Raw genomic sequence first — 21,067 nt, 5'->3', positions numbered from 1 at the left:
GGCCAGACCGGAAGTCTGCTTTCCATGCCCAGCTAAATCTATCCTCCAAAAACCAACCTTGACCAAAATTATTTAGCAATCAATGAGCTTGGACTTGAAGAAACTGTGGGATTGGGTGAAAGCAAGGGAAATGTCAGAGCATAAAATCATGGCTCCTCCAAGTGACTTTTGTAACCTTCTAAAATGGAATGCATTTCTATTGCAGGACAATTCCCTCTATGGGACACATCATAAGTGACAAAGCAACTGTGGTCCTACCAGAAGTCATTTCGCTCTGAAATGTCAAAATGCATCTGACTGAGCCCTAAAAATTCTGCCACGTAGGACCTAAGACAGTGTAGAAAGCAGTTTACAGTCCATGTTTTGACCCTAGATGATTATAATCCTGTTTGCTGCACTAATTTCTAATTAAAGATCTCTCTGTTGGCAAGAAGCATGATGTGTCAGCCACAGTGCTCTGGAGTTGACAGCTGTGGCCTCAATCCCCAAGTCTTCCTGCCATTTGGGAAGTGAAGTCTCCTGTCAACCCTGTAAGAGGTCTGGGGGAAAGTTACCATAAGTAGTAAAGCTCTGTGTCCAAAGACATTATTTGTAATTCCCAGAAACATTAAAAAAAAAAAAAAAAAAAAAACAGGGAAGAAAGTGGAAGACAAAAAAAGAAAGGGGCCTATCATCTTCATCATCTTTTCTCCAAACTCACAAAAATGGCTGGCCTCTTCCAAAAGATAATCTGAGAGATTAAGAAAATCTGTCTCTACTAAATACTACCATCTCTCCCTCAATTCTCTGACAAAACAAATGCTCCTTTTACATGGAAGCAGGTACAAGAGAGGGAAAATGATTAAAACTGTCTTGCTGACTTCACAAATGTAGGTAAGAAGCACAAGTCACTGGCAAGGTTACTCTAAAATAGTGGTTTTCAACACTGGCTGCACATTGCAATCACCATGAGAGTTTAAAAAATACTAATCCTAGGGGCACCTGGCTGGCTCAGTCAGTAGAGCATGTGACTCTTGATCTTGGAATCAGTGTATGTGTATATATATATATATATATATATATATATATATATATATACACACACATACATACATATATATACACACACACACATACATACACACACATGTATATGCGTATACAGTACAACCTTGGTTTGCAAGCATAATTCATTCCAGAAACAAGCTTGTACTCCACTTGTATATCAAAGTGAATTTCAAGAACCATTGGTTCAGTTGTGATCATGTGACATTCAGCATCACACACTACTCATATTGCAAGACATCACTTGTTTATCAAGTTAAAATTTATTGGAAATGTTTGCTCATCTTGTGGAACACTCACAGAACAAGTTACTCGCAATCCAAGGTCTTACTGTATACAGTTTACATATGTATACACACATATATACGTATATAGTTTACATATATATACATACATACATAAATACTGATCCTGCATCCCCCCACCCCAGAGATTTTGGGTTAAATGGAATTGGATGGGTCCTGGGCATGACAATTTTTTAAAGCTCCCAGATGACTGTAACTCATGGCCAGGGCTGAGAACCCTGCTGTAGTTTGTTATGGGGTTCCAAGTAGCCACACTCTGATCTTAAACATAGTCTCCTGGGGGCGCCTGGGTGGCTCAGTCGGTTAAGCATCTGACTTCAGCTCAGGTCATGATCTCACAGTCCATGAGTTTGGTTAAGCGTCTGACTTCAGCTCAGGTCATGATCTCACGGTCCATGAGTTGGAGCCCCGCGTCGGGCTCTGTGCTGACAGCTCAGAGCCTGGAGCCCGTTTCAGATTCTGTGTCTCCCTCTCTCTCTCTGTCCCTCCCCTGTTCATGCTCTGTCTCTCTCTGTCTCAAAAATAAATAAACGTTAAAAAAAAAATTTTTTTTAAACATAGTCTCCTGAATAGATGGCTGGTCACTGCCAAGAAATGAATATCAGTTTGAAAGAAGTATTATAGGAAAACTCTGAGTAGGATGATGCCTCCTCAAGATATGGCTTTAGTGTGGTAAAAATATCTCTAAACTCACAGGATATATGAAATTGGGATAGAGATTCAATCATCATAGATTTAATCATTATCATTAACAGGAAAAAGCAAGTGTATAAGTTCAACCAAGTGAGCTCAACTAGGGGGATTTCTTTCTAATGGAAAAAAGCTATTATGGGGTGCTTGGGTGGCTGAGTCAGTTAAGTGCCTGACTTCGTCTCAGGTCATGATCTCAGTCCGTGAGTTCAGGCCCCACATCGGGCTCTGTGCTGACAGCTCAGAGCCTGGAGCCCGCTTTGGATTCTGTCTTCCTCTCTCTTTGCCCCTCCCCTGCTCACTCGCTCGCTTGCTCTTGCTCTTGCTCTCACTCTCTCTCTCAAAAATAAACATTAAAAAAAAAAAAAAAACTTTTAAAGCTATTAGGAGCAGTGGATAAAGCAAATGTCATTTTTTCTTTTTCCAGAACTGAGAAGAGTCCACAGTAAATATCCATTATGTCTTAACAATGGCCAGGAAATGCTTATTCCACACTGGCTTTTCAGAGAACAGAATTAAAATCAATACTATATTGATTTTAGTCTTTGTGAAATATATCACCAAATATTCATATATGACCTTTAAATGCCAGAGCTATTAAAACAATGGAGCACACCCTCCTTCTTTAGCGAGACAAGGGCTGCTGAAGGTTACAAATGCTCTCTTTTGATCCATTTTCCACACTGTGATAGAAAGAGCTTTCTAAAATGTAATGCTGATCCCTTAACTCCTCTGCTGCACACCCTCTATGGGTTCTCCATTGCCTTCCCACAAGGCCTCCATGACCCTTCTCCACCCTTCCCTCTCCATAGCCTTCCTCCCACTCAGTGCTCCAGCCACATGTAGCTCCCCAGACATCCCTGCTGTGTCACACCTCTCAGCCTTTGTCTATGCTGCTCCCTGTACTGGGATGTCCTTCTTTCATGCACCCCAGTCCTCCTAGGTCTGGAGAAATTCACTACATCTTTCAAGACTCAATTCAAAAAAAAAAAAAAAAAAAAAAGACTCAATTCAAAAGTAACTTCAACAATGAAGCTTTTCCTGACCCATTCATAAAGAATTGTCCACTCCCTCCTTTGCCTGCGCACTCCTTCTAACATGGCACCTTACACTTGATCACATTTATGTTTACCTGTATAACTTCCCCATCTAGACTCTGAGCCCTTTGATGGGAGAGACAGTATTTTATCCATTTATAAACCCAGCTCTTGCAAGACTGAATGATATAAAGTTCAGTAAGTTTATTTCATGAACTGAATTTAACTGAATGTACTGAATGACTGGATTCAACTCTCTATAAATTAACCTCCCTCACCTCCTCTCCCTCTCTCTCAACACACACGTATACACACCAGGAAATTGGAAAGGGAAGACTAAGAAGCAGCCAGAGTGGAACATCTCTTGTAATAGGTCTATGATCAGTCCTTACTTACCATTGATGTTCTATACCCAGTGGCAGAAGGCAGAAGCGAGGGACTATTTTCCCGGTGCAGAAGATCCAAGCAAGAGCTGTTCTGAGAACTGAAGCTTCTTGAGTCACTGTGCAACTGTCCCTTTTCAGACAGCAATCTGGACAGAAAGCTGGCCTTGCGACTATCCAGGTGAGATCTGTCTGTCCAGACCCCACTCTCTCTCATGCTGCCATCGTTGTCTCTACAGTGACTGTGCAACTCTGTAAGAGGCTCTCCTGAGGGTCGTAGATCCTGGGACTGCTCCCAGGTTCCTATTGCATGGGATGGGCAATGTCTAGGAGCCATCTCTGTACATAGCCAGGACTGGGACTTTACATTTTCTAGGCCAAATGAATGGTCTGGTTGCTGTCCCTGGTGCTGAATTCGAGTACTATCATCCCAGGGACATGGACTGTGGACATGGAGCTGTCCGCTGTGCTGATCCTTCTCAGTCCACTCTTTTTTAATACAGCAAGGGTCTACTTCAAGTTGCCTGGGCTGTAGGCTTTGACATGTGGTTTTAGACTTCAGCACATTGACTTGAAAGACTTGCTGTTGATTGTTGGCTTGAAGTAAAGAGATTCTTTTAGGCAAGGGAGAGCAAATCATACAAGGCTGGGCCACCGAATATTTTTTCAAATGGAATGGAGTGCCACTTTCATCCTCAATGTCCTCATTGCTGGATTTCTCATAAAGTGCCCTCATGATTTTCCTGATTCCCAGATGAGATATTTCCAGTACATTAAGGAACAAAGAGATGGCTGCAATGCTGTGCATAAAGAGCATGAAAATTGTCTTCTCTGTGGGCCTGGATACAAAGCAATCCACTGCATTAGGGCAAGGAGGTTGAGTGCATTTGTAAAGGGGGTGCATTTGAAACCCATAGAGAACATACTGGCCTATCATGAACCCTACTTCCAGCACAGATCTCGTCAAGATGTGTAAGACATAAGTACGCAGAAGACATCCTTTCAGAGGGACTTTATGGATTCTCTTCTGCTCCTCCAATCTCTTCAGCTCTCTATCTATCCTTTGTTGCTCCTCCAACTCAAGCTCTGGATTCTCCATCCGGACTCTAAGGTGTGACTTTTTCCTCTGCCTCTCCTTTTCAAAGGCCCTGAGTCTATAAAGTGCATGGCCCATATACACCAGAGAAGGAGAAGACACAAAGATTATCTGTAAAACCCAGAACCTGATCAAAGAGATAGGGAAAGCATCATCATAACAGATATTGTTGCAACCTGGCTGCTGGGTGTTGCAGGCAAATGCTGACTGTTCATCATCCCAGACATCTTCAGCAGCCACACCGAGTACCAGCATTCGGAAAATGAAGAGAATGGTCAGCCAGATTTTCCCCACTATAGTTGAGTGGGAGTGAACTTCCTCTAGGATGTCACCCAGTAAATTCCAATCCCCCATGGTAAGAGATTAATGTCTGAAACATACAGAAAGTACTGAAGTTAATAGCACCCATGGATATAATGTATAAAGACACAGGCTCATTAATAAAGCAGTTTCTTTTTTCATGTCAGAAAAGCTATGAAGCATTTTCCAGCCCTAATTATTTATGGCCCATGCTTGATGAAATAGAATACTTCCAAGGAATATGATTTTGGAAGAAAAAAAAAACTCAAGACGCTGCACAATCTGATCCAATTTCCTGCCTATCCTTTCCTTCTCTCTGACACAAAGTGGACTCATTCCATATATGCAATGGCCCTCATATTTGTACAATGCATTCCATCTCAAGTTTTGTTCATTTCTCTGCCCAGATGAGAGGCCCCATTAACCAGACATCCTACATGATCTTACATGAGTCTCAACTTTTCCAAGAAGTTTTTCCTTGCCATCCCATGTCAGAGTGGTTTTTCCCATTCCTAAATGCCCACACTATTTTTTATACCACTCATTTGGCACTGTGCCTAAAATGAGTTTTGTGAAGGCTGTGTCTTACATCCCTCATCTTGTACACTCTTTGCAGATAGGGACACATTCTATAGCATTTTGTTCTTTGCACACAGAAGGTATCAATAAATAATAGTGGGATGAATCATCTTTCCATTTTAAAACTCGGTTCCTTGACCTTATCACTGGAATAATCATCACATATACAACAAAAAAAAGTAAATCCTCATTATATATTATCCATGCTCCCACTGCAAGAAAACAAATCAGCCAAATATACCCTCTGGAACTGGCACAGGATAGCAGTAAAGATTAAGCAGACACAGAAACAGTACCAGACATGTGATTACATCCACAACGCCACATCTGGAACAGCATGTTTTCATGAAAGCTTTGCTAACTTAGAAGAAAAGTGAATATAAACCGCTTTTCTAGCAAGCTTGGATCCAGGAAAGAATTAAGGCAGAGCTGACATGAATAGGTTATTTGGTTTACCCTAAAAAAAAATGTTTTTCAAAGTTCAATGAGATTAAAAAGTTAGTAGATTAAAGGCTTCTAAGATGTAGAAGACTTCCCAATATGAAAGATATGAAGAAAAAAACAGGAAAAGTGTTATTAAGTTAAAAACCAATAATGAAAGAATTTTCTCTTCCATAATTCACCCATTCAATAATATTTACTAAATCTTACTATCATCTAGGCATTGTCCTAGATGCCAGGGAATTCAACAGTGAACAAGATATACCTGATCCAGCCCTCACAGTAGTTGGTCAGTAAGGAATCTCACTAACATAAAATGAACAAATCGTGAAAAGAATGGATGAATATCAACTCAAAAATACAAGAGATGGGGCGCCTGGGTGGCTCAGTCAGCTAAGGATCCACCTCTGATTTCAACCCAGGTCATAATATCACAGTTATGAGATCAAGCCCCACATCATTGGGCTCTGAGCTGGGTGTGGAGCCTGCTTGAGATTCTCTCTCTCCTTCTCCCTTTGCCCCTCCCCTGCTTGTGCTGTCTCTCTCTTTAAACACACACACACAGGGGCGCCTGGGTGGCTTGGTCGGTTAAGCCTCTGACTTCGGCTCAGGTCATGATCTCACGGTCCGTGAGTTCGAGCCCCGCGTCAGGCTCTGTGCTGACAGCTCGGAGCCTGGAGCCTGTTTCGGATTCTGTGTCTCCCTCTCTCTCTGCTCCTCCCCTGTTCATGCTCTGTCTCTCTCTGTCTCAAAAATAAATAAACGTTAAAAAAAAAAAATTTTTTTAAAAAAAAAACACACACACACACAACATGGAATCATTACATTTTCCCAATGTATCTCCAAAAAAAATAAATTCCAAGTGGAATAAAGTATTAAATGTAAAAATGTCAACCATAGGGGTGCCTGTGTGTCTGGTTCAGTTGGTTAAGCACCCAACTCTTGGTTTAGGTTCAGGTCATGATCTCACAGTTCACGGGATCGAGCCCTGCATCGGGTACAGACAGCACAGAGCTGGCTTGGGATACTCTCTCCCTCTCTCTGCCCCTACCCAACTCTCTCATCTCTCTGTCTCTCTCAAAATAAACATTAAAAATTTTTTTTAAGTTAACCATATAAGTATTATAATAAAATATGAAAGAATATTTTAGAATCTTAAAATAGAGGAAGTCTTTTTTTAAGCACATCAATGCCAGAAATTATCATTGGAAAAAATTTTTAGATTTTACTCAGCAAAACTGAATGGCAAAACTGGAGCTGTCCCAGAAGGCATTTGGGTCTAGAAGACAATAAAAACAACAACAAAAAATACAAACTAAATATAAATATTTGTGAATAATCACTGAATAGGTAGAGAGGAGATCACTCGGGGACAAGAAAAAGTGAGCCAATGACAAAACCCTGAAAAATAACATAGGAGAATACGTCTACAAATAAAATACAAATAAAATGAATACAAATAAAGTAAAAGTGAGAAATGGCCAAAGAAAGTCGGGGGGCAGGGGGAGACTATGAAAACAGAGAACCATTACTGAAACCAAAGGATAGAGTTTCAAGGATAGACACAATGCCAAATACACATACACATACTCCTATTTATATGAATTAAATGTGGGATATACCATGCTCAGGGATTGGAAAGCTCAGTATTTGTAAAGATGTCAGTTCTCCCCAAATGAATTGATTGATAGATTCAATGTGAGATTTTATATCAGAATAAAATAAAATCCTATAAATGTACATATATATGTATGTACATGTATATGGTGTGTGTGTATGTGTGTGTATATGTATATACACATGTGTGTGTATATATATGTATATATATGTGTGTATATATAGTAGATATATGTAGATATATACACATATATATATATGACTTTGGACTATATGACTACGGAGACTTTATGACTTTGAAAAAAATACAGGGCACACACCAGGAAGTTAATACAGGTTACTGGAGGTCTGTAGGAAGTGATGACAGTGGAGGGGGGTAGGGGGAAAAAAAAGGAAAAAGAATAAAGACTCTTCTTCTAAGCAAGTATGACTAATTTTTTATCCAAAGTAAACATTTATATAAATTTACCGGTATATGCATGCATATATATAAATTTTTTTAAATAAAATATAAATAGTAGATACCTCTCTGAATTTGGGAGGGGTATTAATGAGACTTTTATTTTACTCTATATGCTTGCGAATTGCTTGAAATTCAAAAATTAAGAAGGTAGTTACATATACTACTTGTAAATAAAATATTAGATTTAAAAATCTTGGACTTATGCCTTATTAGCTGAAGCAACAATTTACTAAGTTCTATCCTCTCTTAAAGAGTTCAGGTGCTTTCTCATTATTCCTTTAAAAATCTACGGACATTATTCTTTGTTTCAAAAATTTTTAAATGTTTATTTTTGAGACAGAGCAGGAGTGGGGGAAGGGCAGAGAGAGAGACAGAATCCGAAGCAGGCTCCAGGCTCCAAGCTGTCAGCACAGAGCCCAACACGGGGCTTGAACCCACAACTGCAAGATCACGACCCGAGCTGAAGTCGGACACTCAACTGACTGAACCACCCAGGCACCACTAGACATTATTCTTTATTAAAAATTAATTCCTGAGGAGCCTGGGTGACTCAGTCAGTTGAACATCCGACTCTTGATTTCAGCTCAGGTCATAATCCCAGGGTCAGGGGATTGAGCTCCATGTCAGGCTCTGCACTGAGCATGGAACCTGCTTAAGATTCTCTTTCCCTCTGCCCCTCTCCCCCACTCGTGCACTCTCTCTTTCTCTCTCTAAAATAAAAAATAAAGATAAAAAATAATAATTCCTTTAGCACTTAAAAAAATATCTAGAGCTTCTATTTTATATAAAAACACTGAAATGGGAAAGTTAACTCAATTTGTTAAATTATCCTCTACTTGGCAGTCCTAACCTATTTAATGTTTCTATTGCCAGTATCCCTTTAAAACTTGGGAATTATTATCTTTAAATAACAAGTAAAGGAAAACTGGTCCAACATGGAAAACAGGAATACAATCATGCATATTGACATGCAGGAGCAAAATCCTTTAGACAAATATTCCTGTTTCCCAAAAGTAACTACTTTTTATCAATAATGAAAACAGGTCCTAGAAATATTCTTGAATTTTATTATCAAATACTAATTTAGCATCTCCCATGTAAAAACTGGTGCTCCTTTCCTGAATTTTATTTCAGATCTTATCTTTCTATCCCCACGGGGATTTCCTATATTTCTCATAAACAAGGAAGTCCACATATTTACCACTTACCTTATAGGTGGTCAAAAATAATAGTAACTGCTCACAGAACCTTAAAGTTGGACCGTGAGTGGCTAATTAGTGAAAAACTGCTGCTGGTTGCAGATATAAAGCGTCTAATCAGCTGGGTGTGGGGCAGGATCCAGAATGAGCACAGTAGTTTTGATCAATGGAGTCTAACCTAGTTCTCTCTAGAGGTCAAAATGTCCTCTGGGGCTTTGCAATTCTCTTGTGATATTTTCCTCTAATTGACGCCATGCCTGAGCCCCTCCTGGTATATCATATTTACAAATGAAAAGTGAAACAAATGAGAATTTTCCTATCTTTTTTGTGGATGATCACAGTGATTTGAGTTTTGGGTGCATTTCTTCCAACCGATTGGGAATCCATGTCATAGATCAATGGGTCACGTCCAATTTCATTCAACAGCTGCCTGGGATGAGTCTTGCCTCATGAAATGTGAACAAGTAAAAATGGAGTGACAATCAAGCCCAAAGTGTTCTTGCAAATCATGCTAGGCTGCAAGTAGTAACATCTCAAAAAGAGATCAATAAAACAGAGAGGGGGCTGTACATGTCTGTAGATTATGCGTGCTACCAATACTCTATTAGGCTGAAACAGGCAGCTCAGGATATCCCCACCGCCCCCCCAACCAACTCCAAGTGGATAATCTGAAAGCCTTAGAAAGCTCTGTCAGATTTTTTGGAGAAAGTATTTGAATTCCAAAGAGGTCAAATAACTTGCCCAATGTGGACAGAGACTAGGTCTCCTAACTCCCAGTCTTACATAGCATCTACATTAGTCACATCTCAAGTACACTCTTACTGCCATCTTAGAAGGGGTGACAGCAAGGGTGTTACTAGAACCCAGTGGTGACTTCAAATCACAGCTCCTATGCACATTTCTGAGCCTGCTCTTTTCTGCTTAAATTTTGAAAGTATATAAAACTATTTAGGGCAGCTGGGTGGCTCAGTTGGTTAAGCGTCCAACTTCAGCTCAGGTCATGATCTCACAGTTCGTAAGTTCGAGACCGACATCGGGCTGTCTGCTGCCAGCACACAGCCCACTTTGGATATACTGTCCTTCCCTCTCTCTGCCCCTCCCCCACTTGTGTGCTTGCTCTCTCAAAAAATAAACATTTTTTTAAAAACTATTAATAGTTCCTATCATCCGCCTATTCTATTTTCACACATTTAGTTTTTAAAAAAGGATAATAAAGGCTAAACAGGTGAGGAGCTCAAATTTCCACTATATCGCACACTAGCCTCAAGTACAAATTGCCAGAATTAACTAGAGGCAAAAACACATGATGTATTAATATGTGTATTTGTATAGTACTGGGCACACTGTCCCAAAAAGCCCTTGACATTTAATTCTAAAATTCACCTGAAGACTAATGAATGTAATACCTTTAATGCATTTTGTCAGAGTCAAACATTAAAATCATATATTATGCATTGAGTAATTCAGAATGGTACGCAAGAAACTCCTATTAGTTGCCTCAAGGGAGGTAACCGAGTGACTGGGGAAGAGGTGGGATGAATACTTTTACATTGAATCATCTGAACAGCAAATGCATTACCTAACTCAAGATAATAATGTTTAAACCAGAAAGTGAGGTTTAAAAAAAAAAAAAAAGCCCACAACCCTATGTTGATGTATTTAAAAATCTCCTGCAGGGGCACTTGGGTGGCTCAGTCAGTTAAGTGTCTGACCTTTGCTTTCGACTCAGGTCATGATCTCACATTTGGTGAGTTGGAAGCCCACATGGGGCTCTGTGCTGACAGCGCAAAGCATGCTTGGGATTCTTTCTCTTCCTCTCTCTCTGCCCCTCCTCCACTCACTCTCTCAAAAATAAATTTTAAAATAAACTTTAAAAAAATAAAAATAAAAAACTTTTCCCTGATAAAACAATCTGATCATTCTTGAAGAGTTTTAGCAAGCAGAGGATTGGCACAAAGTCGGCGACTCTCCCATATCCTCACAGTAATAATGTGAAATGTCCCCATGAGGTAATACTGCCCTGCACTGCTGCTGGGGGGGAGGAGCTCTACGCACTGCCTCATCCCCACCAGCCCAACGGCTCAGCAGGAATTAGCACACTAAAGGATGAGAATCAGTGCCATAGAGAACAAGTTTTGTTTTGTTTTTTCAAGTTCCAACTTTCTGTCTCACCAAAAGAGATGTTGAATCTATGAAGTCACTGGCAGGCCCAAGACACACTCAGAGAAACAGAAGGGAAAAGGAAGTTTAGAAAGAACAAACGTAACAGGATGGAGGAAGGCGCACCTGGAATGAGAGCTCCACTAGCTACCGCCTCCGTGCTAGTCAATGGTATCAATACTTTCCATGTCACTGCACTCACAGCTGGTGATATACACTCCCTAGGGCCACGAGGGGTTGTTGGTTTTCTGCAAGCAGCTGTAAAACATTAGAACTGGGAAGGCTGACATAATATCAGTGAACAGAAATTCCGACTCATAGAGGGTAGCAGCAGCAGAAGACGAAAGCTCATTTGTGTCAAGTCCTCATCTGCTGAGATTCAGAGGAACTTACAATAAGAAAATAAGAGGTTCCCAGAAGAAAGTGTGAGAAATTATAGGAACTGGGTTAACCTATCAGGTTCCTAGCAGAGAATTTGGTGTTCCTCAGATAAAAGGTATTACCATGCCAAAAGATAACCACACCAATTACAGAAAAACAGAACTACAAAATAAAAGGTTGAGGTGAGTGATTTTCAAAACACCGTAGGGGTGCCTGGCTGGCTCAGTCGGCAGAGCATGCAACTCTCAGTCTCAGGCCTATGGGTTCAAGTCCCGCATTGGGTGTGGAGATTACTTAAAAAAATAAAATCTTTTTAAAAAAGTAAAATAAAGTTAGTTCTACGAAGCATGAAATTAAATCCCACCTTCCACTTGGAAAAACATTCTATGACAGTGTCAACCTCACATTAATGAGTATATGAAATCCATAGCTGACTCATATTTAGGAGACACCACAGCTTAATAAACATAGTAGTTCACTCTCACCACTTTCAGCAAGTCCTCTCCCAATCCCAGGATATGTGCTCGTGAACATAATTTAACCTAATACCCTGGCCTTCAATTATATATCCTTATAGGAATTTGTTCTACAGATTTACCTGCACATGTATAAAATGATGTGTACAAAGTGATTCATTACAGTACTGCTGCATTTGCAGAAGATAGGAAATGCCAGAATGTCCATCAATAGGGAAATGGTTAAACACAATAAATTCTCATTTATTATTATTCTCCCACCCCCACCGCCCACAAGGGGTAATCCCTCCAGCAACCCTTTGTTCTCTAAGAGTCTCTTATGTTTTGTCCCCCTCCCTGTTTTTATATTATTTTTGCTTCCCTTCCCTTAAATTCATGTTTTGTATCTTAAAGTCCTCATATAATATTTGTCTTTCTCTAATTTCACTTAGCATAATACCTTCTAGTTCCATGCATGTAGTTGCAAATGGCAAGATTTCATTCTTTTTGATTACTGAGTAATACTGAAGTGTGTGTGTGTGTGTGTGTGTGTGTGTGTGTGTGTATATATATATATATATATATATATATATATATATATATATCACATCTTCTTTATCCATTCATCCATCGACGAACATTTGGGCTCTTTCCATACTGTGGCTATTGTAGATAGTGCCGCTAAACATTGGGGTGAATGTGCCCCTTCGAAACAGCCTATCTGTATCCCTTGGATAAATACCTAGTGGTGCAATTGCTGGGTCATATGGTAGTTCTATTTTTAATTTTTTGAGGAACTACTATACTGTTTTCCAAGGTGGCTGCACCAGTTTGCAGTGCAAAAGAGATCCTCTTTCTCCGCATCCTTGCCAACATCTGTTGCCTGAGTTGTTAAATGTTAGCCTTTCTGACAGGTGTGAGGTGGTATCTCATTGTGGTTTGGGTTTGTATTTCTCTGATGATGAGTGATGTTGAGCATTTTTTCATGTGTTGGTTGGCCATCTGGATGTCTTCTTTGGAGAAGTATCTGTTCATTTCTTTTGCCCATTTCTTCACTGGATTATTTGTGTTTTGGGTGTTGAGTTTGGTAAGTTCTTTATAGATTTCGGATACTAACCCTTTATCTGACATGTCATTTGCAAATATTTTCTCCCATTCCATTGGTTGCCTTTTAGTTTTGCTAATTGTTTCCTTTGCTGTGCAGAAGCTTTCTATTTTGATGAGGTCCCAATTCTTATTTTTGCTTTTGTTTCCCTTGCCTCCAGAGACGTGTTAAGAAGTTGCTGTGGCCAAGGTCAAGGAGGTTTTTGCCTGCTTTCTCCTGGAGGATTTTGATGGCTTCCTGTCTTACATTTAGGCCTTTCATACATTTTGTGTTTATTTTTGTGTATTGTGTAAGAAAGTGGTCCAGGTTCATTTTTCTGCATATCGCTGTCCAGTTTTCCCAGCACCATTTGCTGAAGAGACTGTCTTTATTCCATTGGATATTCTTTCCTGCTTTGTCAAAGATTAGTTGGCCATATGTTTGTGTGTCCATTTCTGGGTTCTCTATTCTGTTCCATTGATCTGAGTGCCTGTTTTTGTGCCAAACCTTCTTGATTTTTAAACCACATAAATGTATTATCTAGACAAAAATTTTGATTAAATATATGTAATTTACCCACAAGAAGCTAAGTCTATGCCTTCCCCAACTCTTCTCTGCCTCGGTGTCCTTCAAGGATCAGATCACATAGCACTTCCTCTATGTTGCCCCAACTTGTTCCTTGTAACACTAGTATACCACTTCTCACAGTTAGTTGGGTGTTTGTCTTCCCAGGAAGCTGAACTCCTTCAGAGGAAGAATGATTCATCTTTTTATCACCAGCTCCTATCACAATGTCAGGACTTAGGCACATCAAGACACATTTAACTTTTAAAATATACCTCAAGTGCATTGAATCAAATCAGTCATAATCCTTGTATCAAGGCACACACACTGCCTTTATTCTTCCATGGAAGAAATCTTTTAAAGTTTTTATTTGTTTGTTTGTTTGTTTGTTTGAGAGTGAGAAAGAGAGAGAGAGAGAGAGAGAGAGAGCGCACGAGCACAAGCCAGGAAGAGAGGCAGAGGGAGAGAATCCCAAGCAGGCTCCATACTCAACAGAGCCCATGTGGGGCTTGATGCCATGACCTTGGGATCATGACCTAAGCCGAAATCACGAGTCAGATGCTCAACTGACTGAGCCACCTAGGCACCCCCAAAATTTATTTTCTAATAATAGAGTCAATATCCATGAACCCATACCAAACTGAGAACTAGAACACTGACACTAAATTATATTTCTCTAGATGCTATCCCTTCCCCTTGCCTCTTTGAATCTAGACATAGAGCTTACAGCCTTCACAAAAATTAACTCGAAATGGATCACAGACAATACACTTGTCACCATCTTATCTGAAGGCTACATTAATTTTCCTCCTCTGCCATAAACTAGGCCACAGAAGTCTAGTCTAGTCTTGACATCTCCCAGAACTTTAGACTGGGCCACAATATTAATCTGATTGGATCTGATGAGAGAGCGGTAGCAAATATGGTAGATGCTTTAGTAATAAGACATGCAAGCCACAGGGCAGGATATAAACTACCCCCCCCCCCCCCGAAAATTAAGGCGCCTGCCACCTCAGTGGTTTCTGGAGGTCCAGCCTTTACAAAGTGAAAGATAAGTTGCTGTCCTTTGCACTAAAATAAGCACACACACGCACACACAAAACCCCACAATGCTTGATAAGCTTTTATGAATTCTAGAGGCCACTTGATGTGTTATTTGGCCCACTAAATGATCAACCTGTAAAGCTGTCAGCTTTCACTGGGGAACAAAGAAAAGGCTCTGCAACAAGTTCAGGTTGTAGTACAAAAGTCGTGCAAGATGCCAGCAAATCAGATGATACTCAAAGAGATGATAGCTAATATGTTGCATGAAGTCTCTGGTAAGCCTCAATGAAACAATCAGAGTGCATACCTCCAGGGTTTTATAGCAAAGCTATGCCTTGTGGGAGACTGAATGCCTGACCATGGGAAATCAAGTGACCAGGTGACCCAAGCTGCCCAGAATTAATTGGGTGTTATCTGAACCACCCAACCCAAAAGTACTAAATGCAGCATTCATCAATTAAGATGAAAAAAAGCAGGCTGAGGCAGGTCTGAAAGATACAAGTGACATAAGCAGGTAGCTCAGACTCTAGTATGTAATACTGTACCTGCTTTCTTTTCACTCAATCCAAACCTATAGCTTCATGTGCAGCTCCTTATAACCAGTTAGGTGAGGAGAAAGATTTGGGTCTGGTTTCCAGGTGTTTCTGCATTACATGCTAACACAAGCCAGAAGCAGACTGCTATAGTATTACAACCCAAATCAGGACAGAATGAAAAAGGGAAAAAAGGGAAATTCTCCCCCAAGGAGGGGGGATAGAAGAAGTATAGAACCTTTTTTTTTTTTTTTTTAAGTTTGCTCATTTATGGGGCGCCTGGGTGGCTCAGTCGGTTAAGCGTCCGACTTCAGCTCAGGTCACGATCTCGCGGTCCGTGAGTTCGAGCCCCGCGTCGGGCTCTGGGCTGATGGCTCAGAGCCTGGAGCTTGCTTCCGATTCTGTGTCTCCCTCTCTCTCTGCCCCTCCCCCGTTCATGCTGTGTCTCTCTCTGTCTCAAAAATAAACGTTAAAAAAAAAAAAAATTTAAGTTTGCTCATTTATTTTGAGAGAGAGAGGAAGCACACATCGGGGAGGGACAGAGAAAGAGGGAGAGATTGAGAATCCCAAGCAGGCTGCACTGCCAGTGCAGAGCCAGATATGGGGCTCAAACTCACAAACTGTGAAATCAGGACCTGAGCCGAGGTTGGTCGCTCAACCAACTGGGCCACCCAGGCGCCCCAGGGTATAGGACTTATAACAATATATATAGTTGTCTCCTTCCTTCACTCTGAGAGCCAAAGCTAGAACCTATTCAAGGACAGTGGTTAAAGGCTTGACTGGATGGTTAAAGACTTAGAACATAATTGGATATATGACAAAGTCTTAGGGAAGCAGCAATGTGAATGGACTTCTAACATTGTAAACAAAGAATGAATATTGTGTCCCAGGTGAATGTTCACAAAAGGCACCTTGCAGAAGAGAATCTCCATGAGATGGACAAGATAATACATTCTGGAAATGAGTCTCTTCCCCGTGCAAACCCAGTGCTTACTTAATGGACCCATGTACAAAATGGCCATATGGCAAGAAAGCAAGCTTTGTATGGGCTCAACAACATGGACTTCCCCTCACCACAGCTGTTCTTGTTACCTCCATTGTGTAAGGCTTATCCTATCAACCACGAAGTCAAAGTTGAGTTCAAATACGGACTACCAACTACTAAGTAGCAGGTGTATTATAGCAGACTATCCATGGAGGGGAGGCAATTATATTATTGGAATGACACTATGGAATACCTGTTCACCATTATCACATTCCACACATTTTCTGTCCAAGAAACTCATTTCACAGCAAAATACATTCAGCAAATGGGTTTATGCTCATGTCTTTCACAATTTCATCATATACCTCTCACAGAAAACAGAAAAAAGAACACTTCCAATGCATTTTATGAAGCCAGCATAATAACCTGAATACCAAAACCTGAGAAGGCATTATTAAGAAAATATTTTAGATCTCACAAAAAAATTAAAAACCCACAGAATATCCTAAACAAAACATTAGCAAACCAAATCTAATATTATATAAAGAGGATCTACTACATCACATTAAAGTGAGGCTGATTTTTTTTTTTAAGTTTATTTATTTCGGGAGAGAGCATGAAAATATACATGCACGAGAGCAGGGCAGGGGCAGAGAGAGGGAGAGAGGACCCCAAACAGGCTCCAGGCTCGATCTCACAATTGTGAGATCATGACCTGAGCCAAAAGCAAGAGTCGAACACTTAACCCACTGAGCCACCCAGGTGTCCCAAACTTAGGCTTATTCTGAGACTACAAGGTTTGTTTAGTATTTAAAAATCAACATAATTCACATTTACAAAATAAAAGAAAATTTTAATAAAAGTAAACATCCATTCATGATTTTTTTAAAATTTATTTTAGAGAGAGAACGTGCAAGTGTGAGTGGGGGAGGGGCAGAGAGGCAGAGAGAGAGGGAGGAGAGAGAAACCCAAGCAGGTTCCATATGGAGCCCCGTGCAGGGCTTGAACTCAAGAACCATGAAATCATGACCTGGGCCCAAATCAAGAAATCCCACGCTTAACCAACCGAGCCACCTGGGAACCCCCATTCAGGATTAAAAAAAAAAAAAAATTCTGGGGCGCCTGGGTAGCTCAATTGGTAAAGCGTCCAACTTCGGCTCAGGTCATGGTCTCACAGTTTGTGAGTTCAAGCCCCGCATCAGGCTCTATGCTGATAGCTCAGAGCCTGAAGCCTGCTTCAGATTCTGTGTCTCCCTCTCTCTCTGCCCTTCCCCCGCTCACACTGTGTCTCTCTCCTTCTCAAAAATAAATACACATAAAAAAAAACTTTTTTTTAAATTCTTAGGAATAGAAAGAAGGAAACTTCCTTAAACTGTAGTGGTTTTTATTTTTGTTTTTAATTTACAAGAAACCTTATATTTATAAAATATTGAGTCTTCACTATGAGATCAGGAATAAGACTAGTTCACTACCTTAGTGTTCACTAGTATCAAATTCTAAACTTTATTGTATTAAAGGTCTTTGACAGTGCAAAAAAAAGTAGGAAAAAAAGCTTACAGATTATAAAGAAAGAATTAAAACCATGATTTTGTACAGAAGATTCAAAAGAATTTACAAATTTTTGACACATATATGATAGTTCAGCAAATTTCTAGGTATAAAGTCAACTGTATTTCTGTATCCCCAAAAGAAAACTAAATCATTTACTACAGGATCAGATACTATCAAACACTAAGAAAAATCTAATGAAAAATATGCAAGCCTTATACACACATACACACCATTATTTAAATAATTACAATAAATGGTGGAATATACCATGCTCAAGGACTGGAAAATTCAACACTGTAAACATGTCAGTTCTCCCCGAATTTATTCAGATTCTGTGGAACTTGATAAACTGATTCTAATATGTATGTGGAAATGTGAAGAACCAAATATATCCACTAGGAGAGTGAGGAAAGAAAACAAAGTGATGGAACTTGTCTACTGAATATCAAAACTTATTATAAAGCTACAATAATTGAGAGAGTGATAAGAAACTAAACATAGAACTACCCTATGGTCCAGCAATTGCATTATTAGATATTTACTCAAAGGATACAAAAATACACTCAAAGGGCACATGCACCCCAGTGTTTATAGCATTATCAATAATAGCCAAACTATGGAAAGAGCACAAATCTCCACTGATGAATGGATAAAGGGGTGGTAACGAAGGGGTAGTGTGTGTGTATGTGTATATATATACATATACATATATATATACACATACACACACATATACACAATACCAGTATTACTCTGCCACCAAAAAGAATGAGCTCTTGCCATTTGCAGTGGTGTGGATAGAGCTAGAATGTATTATGCTAAGTGAAATGAGTCAATCAGTGAAAGACTAATACCATTATGATTTCAACTCATGTGGAATTTAAGAAACAAAACAGATGAACATATGGGAAGGTGGAGGAAGAGAAGTGAGGGAAACCACAAGAGACTCTTAATGATAGAGAACAAAGTAAGGGTTGATGGAAGGAGATGGGTGGGAGATTAAAGATTAAAATTAAGAATGTATATTCATCAAAAAATATGTGATCCAAGGAAAGGCAAACGACAAAGTGGGAAAAGGGATTTCCACATACAGAATAAAGAACTCATATCCAGAATATATAAATTATTCCTACAAATTAATAAAAGAGATCAGAGACTTGAACAGGGACTTTACCAAAAAAGGAAATTCAAATAGCCAACAAACATTCAGGAGGTATCATTCCACCAGAATGGCTAAGATTAAAGACTTATCATACTGAGTGGTAGAGAGCATGTGCAGAAACTGGAGCTCACACTACTGAAGAAGTATAAATGGATAAACACACTTTAGAAAACTGTTTGGCAGAGTTTATTAAAACTTCACACCTTTATTCTCATTCTTGACCTGGATGAGTGTTATACAAGTATCCACTTTGTGAAAATTTACAGAGCTACTTTTCCTCAATGCCACACTTTAATTTTTTTTAAGCTTAGTCTTTTTTAATGTTTATTTTTATTTTTGAGAGTGCATGCATGAACGAGCGGGGAGGGGCAGAGAGAGAGGGAGACAGAGGATCCAAAGCAGGCTCCATGCTGACAGAGTCAGTCAGATGCAGGACTTGAATACACAAACCATGAGATCATGACCTGAGCCGAAGTTGGTCACTCAGGTGACCCACCAGACTTTAATTTTTAAAGTTCAGCGTTTTTATATTTGTACCTTCATCCTAACAAGGCAAGGACTCTAACATTTTCTTGGTCCCTTGACCTCCATCATGTTGATACTGTCTAAAATTAATTATGGATATTTCCTCTTTTCTCTTTCTCGTCCTAGTCACACTTTACCCAGGTATCTAACCACTCCTTCTGCCTAGCTCTGATAATAGCTCTTGGACTTATTGTTGCTGAGCATTTTCTCAAAAAATGTTTATGATGTGGATTTTTGATTGGTAAATCTTAATGATTGTATTAAGCCCTCACATTTGAATAACAATTTAAATGGATGTAAAACTTTAGGTCCAATACTTTAAAAGGTTTTCTTACATCAGTTTTGCTCTTGAAAAGACAGATCTGATTCTTATTCCTTTATACAAGAAAAATTTTTAATTTTTACAAGAGTAACTTTTAGATTTTTCTCATTATCAGTATGTCTCTAGATGTGGGTACTTTCTTCTTGTTTGGCACTTCATGGCCCTTTCAATCTTTAATTTTTTCTTATCCTGGACCTCTTTTGTTACTTGAATGGTGGCACACCTACTTTGTCCTTCATCTCACTTAAATCTGCATTCATGTCTTCTTTTTTCTCTTTTGCTTCTTTCTGGGAGAATTTCTCAATTTGACTTTCCAACTCACTAACTCATTTAATCAGCCGTACTCAATTTTTATTCCACTTAATTATGTTATTTTAAATATGTTTTTTATATTTCAACTTGGCTCATTATTTCTTATTCTTATACCACATTGCTAAACTCTTCCCTTTTTTTTCTGTTTACAGGCTTAATTTTAGAGTCTGATGATCTTATGTAATTGAGTTTTCTTTTGAACCAGTGGCATTTCTTGGTAATCACTTTACTTTGGCTTGTGAACTCACTTACCTGATGGTATGGGCTCTTCTGAGTGATAGAATGCCCTGGGGAAAGGCTGAGGGCAGCAATCTGGGCTATGTTGGGGGTTCAAAGAGAGGGAAGAAGATAAAGCCCTATGGTGCACAGCCCCAACACTACAAAAACCACAGTAAATTATTTGTTTGTTATCTACGAAGTAACCCTTCAACCATAGCTCCCTCTTTAGACACCGTGGGAGAAATAGCAATTTCCTAAGGCATTTCCTAAAGTCTAGGGCCTACGCTGTAACCCATTAGTCCTTTAAGTCTGGAGGGGGAAGAGTGAACAAATAATGCACAAGCTAGTCAGTCCTTACCTGTTTTCCCCAAATCTTCACCCAAAAGGGTTTTGTGCTGCCCAGATTTTATCTGTGAGGACACCTGCAGCAGAGGTCTGGTTCACTGTACTAGTACCTGCTGTGAGAAAGCAGGCAAAGGCAACTGGTTTTCTCTAATGAATCTAGTCACATTCAGCCAGCCATACCCCCACCAAGAACCACTTCAAAACAGCTCCCATATCCCCTGTTTTACTTTTTTTTCTTGTAATTATTATCTAAACACACTAAAAGAAACAT

At 39.6% G+C, this 21,067-nt stretch overlaps 2 protein-coding genes across 3 annotated transcripts in view; both read right to left on the bottom strand.

Annotated features, from left to right (window-relative positions):
- CASP8AP2 (caspase 8 associated protein 2) overlaps positions 1–21,067 on the bottom strand; it is a 51,726-nt gene that overhangs the window by 4,826 nt on the left and 25,833 nt on the right. Inside the window, exon 11 of one of the 2 annotated variants that reach the window (XR_006202701.1) lies at positions 20,810–20,909. The gene's annotated coding sequence lies outside the window, so the exon portion shown is untranslated. The remainder of the gene's footprint in view (positions 1–20,809; positions 20,910–21,067) is intronic. The other variant, XR_006202702.1, reaches the window with a different exon arrangement.
- GJA10 (gap junction protein alpha 10) lies at positions 3,286–20,889 on the bottom strand. Its single transcript, XM_042939366.1, is given in 4 exon segments — positions 3,286–3,392; positions 3,395–3,460; positions 3,463–4,925; positions 20,810–20,889. Coding segments are annotated over 3 exon segments (1,620 nt in total). The 5' UTR covers positions 4,910–4,925; positions 20,810–20,889.

The sequence above is a fragment of the Panthera leo genome, chromosome B2 (assembly GCF_018350215.1).
Source record: "Panthera leo isolate Ple1 chromosome B2, P.leo_Ple1_pat1.1, whole genome shotgun sequence".
Classification (NCBI taxonomy): domain Eukaryota; kingdom Metazoa; phylum Chordata; class Mammalia; order Carnivora; family Felidae; genus Panthera; species Panthera leo.
Note: the sequence above shows the minus strand (reverse complement) of the source record. Positions and strands in the feature narration are given on the sequence as shown.